Genomic DNA, 11,977 nt, shown 5'->3' with positions numbered 1-11,977 from the left:
TCACTAATAGAAACCCGTAAGTTTTAACTGAGCACATGGCTCTCCAGCTAAACACTGTATTTCCCACCATCCTTTGTTTCTGGGTGTGACCATTTGACTAAATTCTGGCCAATGGAATTGAGTGAAAATGATGTTTTCAACTGCCAGGTCAAGTCCTTCAGAAGAAACTGTCCATTCTTTCTTTGTTCCCCTTTCTTTGGGATGAAGTGCTTAAAATAAAGTGGTGAACTAGCTTTGCTCATTTGAATGAAAACAATGGCCTGGGGGAGAGGGGAGCAAAAAGAAAGAAGTGGGTCCCTGGATCCCCTTGTAGAGCTGCGCAGCCCACACGCCTCGGACTGTCTGCACCAGCCTCAGATTCCATGTAACAAGACCACCCAATTAAAATATTTTCTCTGACTTTAAAGATTTTAGCAAGACGCAAATAGTTTTAAAATATCAAGCTCCTCTTATAAGTTGGAAATCTCAATGTAAAAACTAATTAACAAACCTACCAACTCAGAGATCTAATAACATTCTCAACCTCAGTTTCAAATGTAATTAACCCACATAATTAAGTTTCCTTTTCTTTTTATAAATTTTCTTTTTTTAAAATTGACTTTAGAGAGAAAGGAAGGGAAGAAGAGAGACATCGATTTGTTGTTCCACTTTTTTACACATTCATTGGTTGATTTTTGTATGTGCCCTGACCAGGAATTGAAATCACAACCTTGGGGTATGGGGACAATGCTTTAACCAACTGAGCTACCTGGCCAGGGCAAAAGTTTTCTATTAAATTGTCTGAAAAGTTTGACCAGAAAATAAAGTGGCTTTCTCACTATGTATCTGAAATCCTGGTGGTCAATATTTTTTTTAATTACCAATCTGAAGCATGAACTCTTCTCAGTTAAGCTAAAAAGATCCCATAAAACTATAAAGTCACTGCCTTAAACAATTTAAACAAGGATAATTGTGGCTATTAAAAATGTAAATCCCATTTGATTGAGAATGGTTGAAAACAAAACCCACAAGCAAGGTGTGACAATAGCTTTGGTAAAAACAACAACACAACAACAGTGAGGATAGACATGCTGATAAGGTCTCAGGGCACCCAATCTAGATGCAAATCGGGCCCCGGCTGCTCCCTCACACCCGCAGCTGGAAGGCGCGTCTGCATCTCCCACCGGTTCCTATCCCAAGGCGAGGCCAGCCAGAGAGGGGTTTTGAAGAGCTCAGCACCTTCCAAGTCCTTGTTACTCAGATGCTGAAGCCTGTGATTAACCTGCAGAAACAGAAGTTGGCTCCCAAGTATCCCTGTTACAGCCCAGGAAGGTAAAGTCATCTGAGACTTCTGGTGAGAACTTTGTATTTTCTTAGAGGTGAGCACTTGAGAGAGAGCACTGAGGAACTTAAGGGTTACGGAACACTAACACTAAATCTGGATTGTAAATCTGGGTAGAGTAGGAGCCTTTAACAAAGCCTATGGACCATAACTATAGACATTAAAAAATTTTTTTTAAAAATTCAATCACAGTTGACATATATTACTTTCAGGTGTACAACATAGTGATATTAGACATTTATACAAGTTACAAGATGGTCATTCCGAGAAGTCTAGTACCCGTCTATCACCCGACATTATAACTATAGACATTTAACACCTGTGGGATGAATCAAAATGTTACCAATCTTCAGTATTTTCAAATGGATGGTGAACCAGCTTTGAACACCTCTTGGTGGTTTCTGCAGGCCCCTTGCATGTCCCAAGTTTGGTGAAATGGGATTAGTTAACGCATCAGTCCCCAATGCCTCTTGAGACTTGGGATTTTCTGCCACAAGATTCAGTTGTGCACTTTGAGGACTATTTGCAAAAGTTGGTAAATGGAGGAATGTACATGTATCACTATTGGGGAAACCAATTCTGCTCCAAAGTGGTTTTTAGGCTTTTACACCAGCATGACAGCTCCTAGAAACCTTTCTTACAGGACAGCTGGCATATGTCCTTTGCTGCCTGTGTCAGTCAGGCAGGATTCTCCAGAGAAACAGAACCAAAATGTGTGAGGTGTGAGTGTGTGTGATTTATTATGAAAAATTGGTTCACACGATTGTAAAGGCTGGGAAATTCCACAGTCCTGGAGACGGTCTGAGTCCAAAGGCTTGAGAACCAGGGGAACTGACAGCATAAATCCCGTTCTGAGGCAGGAGGAGATGATGAGATGAGATGAGATGAGATGAGATGGGATGGGATGGGATGGGATGGGATGGGATGGGATGGGATGGGATGGGATGGGAAGGGAAGGGATGGGATGGGAAGGGAAGGGATGGGATGGGATGGGATGGGATGGGATGGGATGGGATGGGATGGGATGGGATGGGATGGGATGGGATGGGATGGGATGGGATGGGATGGGAAGGGATGGGATGGGATGGGATGAGATGAGATGAGATGAGATGAGATGAGATGAGATGAGATGAGATGAGATGAGATGAGATGAGATGAGATGAGATGAGATGAGATGAGATGAGATGATGAGAAGAGATGAGATATCGCAGCGAATCCCTCCTTCCTCCACCTTTTGTACGACTCAGGTCCCCATCAGTTTGGACGAGGCCAATTCACACTGAGGGAGATCTACTTTATTAAATTCACAGATTCAAATGCTAATCTCATTTGGAAACACCCTCAAAGACACACCTACATAAAATGCTTTTATTTTGTTTTTTAAATTGTCGACACTCTTGCAGATGTCCCCCATTTCCCCGCCGCGCCCCCCCCCCTTTGCTCACGTCCATACACCAGGGGTTCCTGCGGCCAGTCAAGTTGCCGTAGAAAATTTACCATCACACTACGCTTCCTCTTTGTCACTCTTTCCATCCCGTTGCCTGGAACACGGTGTGAGAGCTGGCGCTTTAGCTGCTGTCTTGAACAATGAGGACAAGGGCCACACCATTGGGATGGCAAAGCAGCTCCTGGAGACTCTGGAGACTGAGGATGGAGGGACCCTGCAGCGCCCCTGGGTCCTGGCTCTGCAGACCTGCCCGAGGCAGAGAACTAGCTGCTGCGTGTGTCAGCTGTACTGCGGGGCTCTGCGGCATTCGGCCCGGCTTCATCCTCACGGACTCCCCCCCATTTCTGTATGTTTACTTGAGTCTTCACGGGCCTTAGTCAGTGGGTTTCTAGTCATTTCCTCTTACTGGTAAGAGGCCAAACCTCGGTCCTTAGGATCACAAACCCCATATGTTGAGAATGTCGTCTTCTGCCTGCAGCAAGAAATGGGGGCAGGTGCAGTGAATCCCAAAGACTTAAATTTTCCAGCTGCTTCCATTGGTTCCCAAGATAGTAGCCATGAGCTCCATGAGGCAACGTGACTTTGTTTTTACTCTGCAGAGGGCATTGCTAATCCAAAGTACACACCTAGCCTTTGCTTAAAGCTGTCAATTTTTTCCTGAAAACTTTATAGCTAAGGGGGGAAAAAATCATTAGATGAAAAACATTTTCTATTAATGGGGAAAATTATGATGCATTTCATTCTGACCCAAAATACCCTAAGAGTACCCACAGATACTGTATATATATAGATCTTAATTGAACAATGAAAACAAGTTTATGTAACAAATAGTAATTAGAAAACAGGGTTTGTGTTTTAATGTAATAGAATAAAGTTTATAGTACTTACCAAAGTGGGTGAGGGTGATGGAAAAGAGATTCTTTGGAAGGTGCTGTCCTCTCTCTGCACTGTTTTCTTCAACGATACTTCAACAATTTAGGGGTTCACAGTAATCTTGCATTCAAATCGCACTATAAATAAAGTTATACCACAGAAAATATGTTTAGCGCAAAATAAAAATAAATACATAAACGCTCCAAAAGGTGAAAAACTATGTGCACAGCCCACTAAAGTCACAGAAGCAGCGGCCTGCCCCTTCGTCCCTCTCACTTGGCAATGTTTTGGGTCTATCTCTATGTGACAAGTGATTCCTATTTTTTCCCTATGATATTCTCCAACTAGAAACTGCTGGGCTGAGTAATAAGCTGGTGAGTGTATCTTTGCCTGAAACCATAAAGTTAAAAATACTGCTTCTTGTAGCGTATGTCATTGGGTGAAAACATAGATTATATTAGAAAAAAAAGTCACAGTCTGGAAAGTGGTATAACTTTTCAAAGCCACAGAAGGGTCACTACAGCAGGGTCGTTACACGGGGTACGGGGTAGGCGAGGAGCTGGGGGGCCAGGAAGAGGCAGCCACCAAACTCTACCAGGGGCCACACTTGGTAACCGTGAGCTAAAGCCTCCAGAAGGGTGCCGAGGCGGAGACGGCAGGCGAGCCTTTGCCATGCCCTCGCCTTTTGCCAGGGCCCTGGGCCTAAATTCTCTCTGTGTTTTCTTTCAGCCAGACTTGAGGGGCACGGTGTGTGGGGGCTGAAAGTTTTAGTGCTTCCACAAAGCTGTTACAGGATTTTCTCAAGTGGCATTTACTTGGTGACTTCTGAAGAAACCGGACTGAAGCCTGTCGCTGCCTGCCCGAGCCAGCGCAGCGTCGGTCCCGTTCAAGGAGGAGTTGAGCCATGCTGGGCAGTGAAAGCCCCTCTGGGGGAAAGAACAGAATCTTGCCCGTCTGCCCATTTTCTTCCGAAGCCTCGTGAAAGCTGCCAGTCTGTTCGCATTCGTGCCCATCTCTGGGTCCCGCTGGAAGCCTGGCTAAGCGCTGCTAGGCCGGGCCCAGCGGGCGTGGGCTTCCGAGCTGGACAGATTGGATTCAAATCCTGGCATTTCCCTCCGAACACTTTCAAGTCTTTCTTATTTACTCCCCACCCACCTTCCTCTGACCTTGCTTTCTCCTCCAATTACATCATACCATGTTTTTGCTTCCAAACTTCACTGTGTACAAGTGTCCGGTCTGCCTTCTTATCAGAAAGACTGTTTTGTGCTGGGCTTGAATCTCCTGGAGTGCTCTGGGCATTTTGTTCCCCTAGTGGTTCGATTACACTGGGAGGCTTGTTTCTTTGGCTTGTTTGCTCTGTCTAGCGGCTGGGTGCCCTGCAGCTGGCACTCTTAGGCAGCTGCCATCCTGAGAGTGAGGCAGGCACTGCAATCTGCCCCCGTGGATCGGGGTGTGAGACGGTGGCCAGGTGAGAGTCCTTTAATAGGCCCTACGCTGCAAAGCCTAGTGAAACCTGGGGCATCCTCTGCTCAGGGCCAGAGAGGCTCTCCAGCTCTTCCAGCGACCCTGACCTGGAAGCCACAGCCCTGCCCTCTATGGCCCAGGAATCACCAACCTGACCCTCTAGGTACCAGTGTTCCTTCTCTTTCCTGCCCCAAGATTCTGATGCTTGTCTCCAGGATCTCACACAGGAGTAAAATTCCTGCGCCAGTGCCATCTTTTAGGGCCCTAACTGAGCCGCGGCACTGCCCAGGCCCTTTGAGCCGGGCCAGCTGCTTGTTTTAGGAGAACAGAGTAACCGGATGGGGGTTGGCTTATGAAGCATCATGGGTTCTTCAGAATAAACTGCCCTTTTTCAGAATCCTCCTCATGTTTCCCCCTCATCGAGAACCTTTTTTATTGTTGATATTTTAATCTTTGATTCCTCTGGAATTTATCTTGGTGTTTGGGGAGGGAGCTTTAGGAAACGAGACCCAGAACAATGGGCCTGGTTCTGAGAATGCGGAAAGATGCACGTCATTGGACCCAACTGATGTAGGAAACACTCCTGCTGCTCCTGGGCCGCACCCAAGGGCCTTGCGGGGGCAACCTGGGCAGGAACTGGAAACAGTGGGAAAGAACGAGTCCCTTCCCCCTCCCCACCCCGTCCAGCCTTCCACTCTCCCTCCTGCACCCCCTATGGGCAGCGCCCTTAGGGAGCCGGCTGGCAAAGCAGAAATAATGGTTTGGAGTTCGAGTCCAGCATCACGGAGCTGTCTACAGTAGTCCCTCCCCCCCTTATTTGCAATTTCACTTTCCACGGTTTCAGTTACCCACAGTCAACTACAGTCCAAAAATATTAAATGGGAAATTTCAGAAATAATAAGCTTTAAATTGTGACCCTCTGAGTAGTGTTGCGCCTTTCACGTGGCCCCAGCCTGGAACGTGAGTCATCCCTTCGTCCAGCGCATCCACGCCATACTTGCCTGTCAGTCACTTAGTTGCCATCTCAGGTATCAGATGGACTGTCACTGTTCCTAATGCTTGTGTTCCAATAACCCTTACTTTACTTAATAATGGCCCCGAAGCACAGTAGTGAGGCTGGCAGTTTGGACATGCCAAAAAGAAGCCATAAAGTGCTTCCTTTACATGAAAAGGGGAACGTTTTCAGCTTAAAGAAAGAAAAAAATAGTATGCTGACGTTGCTAAGAGCTATGGTAAGAACAAATCTTCAATGGGTGAAATTGTGAAGGACGTAGAAGTTATTGCTAGTTTTGCTGTTAAACCTCAAACTGCAAAAGTTACAGCCACAGTGAGCACAAAGTGTTTAGTTAAGATGGAAAAGGCATTAAATTTTGGGTAAAAGGCAAACACAAAATGCGTTTCGTTTGAGAACCACGTATTGTGCCAGAAAGCACTGAGCCTATACAGCAAGGAGCCCTGGAACGAGTGACACCAAGATTACTGCTTTACTACAAGTAAGGGAGCTACCCAGAGTCAGGAATAGGCTTGGACTGGAAAATATGAACATTACTGGAGAGGCTGCACCTGCTGATGAGGTTGCTGCCACGTTTCCTGCAGAGCTGAAGAAGTTGACTAAGGAGACAGAATAGCATCCAAAGCAAGTCTTTAACTGTGATAAAACCAGGCTCTTCTGGAAGAAGATGCCCAATAGAACCTACATTCACTGAAGTACAAAGGAGGCACCAGGGCATAAATCATGCAAGGACAGATGAACTCCGGTGCTGTGGGCAGTGCTGCAGGGCGTACGCTAAAGCCAGGGGTAGGGTGCAGAGTGGAACCCACACACTCGCAAAACCAAAACAGATGAGCGGTCCTCCTGGTGTTTCATCAGAAACTCAGTGATTGGGATCAAATTGAATTCCTATATTAATTTAGGGCACTTCGGGTGTTATCACTAATGAGATTTTATATCTAAGTTATATATTTCAATTTATTTAAATATTCTTCTGAGTTTTTTCAATAGAGTCGTATACTTTTATTCACTTAAGTATTGTGAATTCTTAACTTCATTTTTAAGTATTTGTCCCCTCCCCCACTTCATTGCTAATATACATGAATTCTTCCCCTCCTCCATTATATTTTCTCCTGTTGCTGTATGAAAAATTTGATTTTTGCATGTTAGTTTTATAATAAACTTTTTTGTTGAATTCCTCTATTTTTTTAAAAATCGCTTTTTTTGCATTGGCCCAAAAAGCTCGGTTGGAGCGTCATCCTGTACAGCAAAAGGCGACGGGTTTGATTCCTGGTTGGGGCTCATGCCCAGGTTGTGTGTTCATTCCCTGGTCGCGGTGCACACGGGAGGCAACTGATCGATGTTTCTCTCTCACGTAGATCTTTCTCTTTCCCTTCCTCTTTCTCTTAAATCAATAAAAACATACACTCAGCTGAAGGTTAAAAAAATGCTTTTGATCAACTTTCCTTTCTTGTCCATGTATAAAATTACTAGTATTCCCTACTTTCTTCTACTTTCACTTTATATTTCTTTCTGTTCTCTAAGTTGATGGTTGGTATTTCTAAAACAATGTAAAATTATAGTGAGTCTGATCTACTGATTCATCATTAGATGTGATGCGGACTTTTTATTAGAGACATAAATTTATTTTTTTTAAAGAACACACCAATTCTTATTTTATTAGAAGTTTTTAGCTTTTTAAAATAACTTTGGGAAATCTACTGAAATCATCACTTTTTTCCTCCCTTGACCTGTGAATGTGGTGAATTATTCCAGTAGATATCCTTAAATTGTTCCACCTTTACATTTTTCAAATAAATACACTTGCATATAGTATACAGGGTGGGGCAAAGTAGGTTTACAGATATTCACATGGAAAATAATACAATAATTAAGAAATACTGATATAAGGATAAACTCTTTTTCGAGTACTCAAAACTGTAAGCTTACTTTTGCCCCACCCTGTGTTATTATTTTAATGTGTTGCTGAATTCTCTTATATATGTATACACGAACACACACATTCATACAAAAGTGAGGTGAGTCTCTGGTTTTCCCCATTGTACCATCTTTGTCATGTTTTTTATGTTTCAGCATCAATGTTCTGCTGATTTAGTTAAAGGAATGTGGAAGATATTCTTGCTGTATGCTCTGTAATTATTTGAACAGTATTAAAACCTTCTGTTTCCTGAATATTTAATAACATTCTTCTGTGAAACTCTCTGGGCCTGGCATGACAATTTCTCAATTTCTTCTTAGGTAGTTGTTGTTTTTAGGTTGTCTATCTCTTTAATGATTAACTGGGTAATTTATTTTTTCTTATATTTTTCCCTAAGATTTTCAAATTTATTTCTGAGTATGGAGCAAAAATATACTTATAAGATTTCTAATTTTCATAGCAACAATAGTATGGATCTCATCTGAGCTGGGTGGTCACTCTGGGTTGAGGAGCCCTTGGGAGTTGGAGATGAAGGGCAGTCTGGGCTGGTACAACCCTACTCCCTCCACCATCTCCTACCTCCATTCTGCCTCCATTTGGAGTTTCAGCTTAAAGATTTCATTAGGTTTTTAGTCACTAGAATAAAAGCCTGAAAAATCACTGACCCAAACTATGAAGCTGAAATAATACATTTGAATAAGTGTAAAAATATGAAAGTATTCCTGTCCCCCAAAAGAGTTTATCTTGAATTTATCTTGAATGATAATTTTCTTAAACATTTACACCATCTTCCTGCAGTAACTCTCCTTTAGCAAACACTGTTTGGGTTGTTAATTTGTTTCCTCTCTATTGGATTAAAAGTCTATATGAACTATCAGAGGTTTTCCATTCTGCTCACTCTTTTCCCTGGACTTCTAGATTGATTACTATTGGGAGCTGGCTTGGAATTCCTCACCGACCTTGCGATCTTGCTGGTGATTCTTAGATGTCTCCTGCTGAGCATCACTTCCACCTCCCTCTGACCTCTGTGTGGCTTTGGGGATTCTTAGTTAGAAAGCAAGTGCTGATTGCCACTTGGCTGCATGCTTGGTCAAACAAAGTCAGGTGATTATAGAATTAACCTGATCCTCCAAGACACATATCAGCTTCTACATTACTCAGATGACCCATAGGAGGCCAATGCTATCTAGAGACAGAACCCAGAGACGAATAACATTTTTAAAAAGGGAAAAGACAAGAAGTCTGAACCTTTGGCTCTTGCACCTGCTTTGCCGCATCTTCCTCATTGCCCTCTCTGCTCCAAGAGTGTGAATGATTTTCTGGTGGGGACCTTGATTAAGGAGAAGGGAAAGGGGTTAATTATGGAGACTTACTGAGTGAACAATTTAGGAAACAGTTTTAAGAATTAATAAAGAGAAAGAAACAATGAAGATAAAGATAAAAATCTTACTACTATTTAATATGGAACAGGAAGAGTGAAAGGTAAAATAAAAGTAAGGACCCATTCAAATACATTCAAAGAAAGAAGCCAAAGAGCTATTGAGTGACAGACCTTCAGACTAGAGCTTTTTATAAGTTAAACAATAAAACTCGGTGTTACTTTTCCTTGACATCAATTTGTTCACTATATACCACAGAGATAGAGAACTATAAGGCTTTACCATCAGGAATATACTTTTATAGAATTGCTTATAGAATGGGGTGAAAAAAGTCCTGTTTCCTGTCCTCACACAGCCATTCTGTGGGATTAGTTTTACCAAATAACCTTTGATGTAGTTGGCCCTTCATCTTGTCCTCTGACGTCTCAGGTAAGAGCAACCAGGGAGCAGAGAATCATCAGAACTTCTCCATCATCACTGGGAGAAATGTTTGCGAAATACCAGGTTCTTCACAGCGGCCTTCACATCCTTGTTCCTCAGGCTGTAGATGATGGGGTTCAGCATGGGGGTCACCACCCCATAGAAGAGGGAGATGAACTTGTCAGAAAGGTCCTCTTTGTCTGCTCCTAGTGGGTCCTTGGATTTGGGTTTCCCATACATGAAGAAGATGGTCCCATAGAAGACGATCACAACTGTGAGGTGGGCAGAGCAGGTAGAGAAGGCCTTTCTCCTTCCCTCGGCTGAGGGGATCCTCAGGATGGCAGCAATGATGAACACATAGGAGAAAGAGATGAACAGAACTGGGATGCCCAGGAAGATCACATTGGCTACCGCCATACTGATTATATTGATGGAGATGTCAGTACAGGCCAACTTCAGAACAGCCAGGATCTCACAGGTGAAGTGGTTGATGATGTTGTCCCCACAGAAGGGCAGTCTCATTGCTAAGGATGTCTGCACCATGGCAGTGGAGCTTCCAGCTACCCAGGAGCCAGCAGCCATGGGCACGTAGGCAGACTTGCTCATGATCTCAGGGTATCTAAGGGGTCTGCAGATGGCCACATAGCGATCAAACGCCATCATGCCCAGAAGCACACACTCTGTGGCTCCCATGGCAAAGGAGAGAAACATCTGCACGGCACAGGCTGAGAAGGGTATAGTTTTCCTGGGGGTCAGGAAGCTGTCAAGAATGAGGGGGACTGAGGAGGTTGTGTAGCAGATGTCCAGGAAGGAGAGGTTCCCCAGGAAGAAGTACATGGGTGTGTGCAGGTGGGAGTCAAGGATGGTCACCAGGATGAGGACCCCATTGCCCAGCAGGATCACCAGGTACATCAGCAGGATGAGCACAAAGAATGTATTCACCAGCTTTGGGTGGGCAGAGAGGCCCAGGAGAACGAACCCCACCACCGGGGAGGTCCGATTGGACCTGTCCATGGTGCATCTACTCTGTCACCTGCAGGAACTCAGAAAGCCAGCTTCATGATTCTCTGATGCCTAAAGTGGCCAGAAAGCCAGTGAAGAAACTCGCCTTGCTCAGCGGATGGAGAACTGCTTTGGCAACGTGGGTGGTTCTCTGTGTTGTTCTAAGTAAAATGCAGAGAATTAGATCAAAATCTACTTGACATATTTGGCCACCCCATAGGGATATTTGAAATGTCCTCTGGTTTGGTTTAATATTCCTAATCACATTCAAGATAGGAATTGCTCATTTACGTTAAGTTATACCATGTGTGGCTGATTCATTTAATCAATTTTGTGAGAAGTGTTATATTTCATTTGTAAGTTTTTATTCCTCTTTGGGACATAGGTCCAGAAGAACAAACTGATCTTCTTCATCCTCAATTCCCAACGATTACCCTCTCCAAGTACTTTTGGATATGACTTTCTTCCTCTTTTACAGTTCTCTCTGACAGTCTACAGGCCCCTGTGCTATTCATTCATTCGCTCACGAATTCATTCATTTATTCTCTTGCCTGACAAACTCCTCTGGAGCACCTGCCAGAAGAAGTGGCCTTTACCAATCACTCAATGTGTGGGAATCATTAAGTCCACTTTCCTCTCCGGGCCTTGTTTCCCTAACATTCACTTTGGAATGGATTCTTTTTAGGGGTATTCCATCCCAGGGCCTAAATGATCTCATGAACTTCTCATTCTTGGACTTTCTGTCACACCACTGAGATGCCCTTTTCCCTCTCCTTCAAGTTACCCCCATGCCGCTTAGTCTTAAGGGATGAAGCCAGTAATGGGGCTGGGACCACAAGAATGTCCACCTTCTTTTAAAAGTACTCTCTTACCTTTTTTTTTTGGTAAATAGACTGATGAAGAAAATTACTTCTCGGAGGTCTGGGAATAGTCCAGGGTCCGAAAATAGCCAATCTGGTCTGAAGTAGCAGCAAGAGGAGTTAGAGCCTGAAATGGGTGAAAGCTAAGTTTTCTTGTCTGGGTAAAATCCACAAAGGATCATCTATTGCATATATGAAGCCATTTAAATCCTACCCTCCTATTGGGATTATGTGAGTCCCTGAAGCAATTTAAAGTTTAAAAACTAAAGTGACAAAGTTTA

General features: G+C 43.8%; 1 protein-coding gene across 1 annotated transcript; it reads right to left on the bottom strand.

Moving 5' to 3' along the window:
* Window positions 1-9,888: 9,888 nt before the first annotated feature.
* LOC308564090 (olfactory receptor 13C7) lies at window positions 9,889-10,848 on the bottom strand (the record flags this gene model as incomplete). Its single annotated transcript, XM_081151790.1, has 1 exon — window positions 9,889-10,848. One exon carries the CDS (start codon window positions 10,846-10,848, stop codon window positions 9,889-9,891), a length of 960 nt encoding a protein of 319 aa, XP_081007916.1.
* Between the last annotated feature and the right edge of the window lie 1,129 nt (window positions 10,849-11,977).

Source organism: Miniopterus schreibersii (assembly GCF_964146895.1).
Source record: "Miniopterus schreibersii genome assembly, chromosome: 11".
Taxonomy (NCBI): domain Eukaryota; kingdom Metazoa; phylum Chordata; class Mammalia; order Chiroptera; family Miniopteridae; genus Miniopterus; species Miniopterus schreibersii.
Note: the sequence above shows the minus strand (reverse complement) of the source record. Positions and strands in the feature narration are given on the sequence as shown.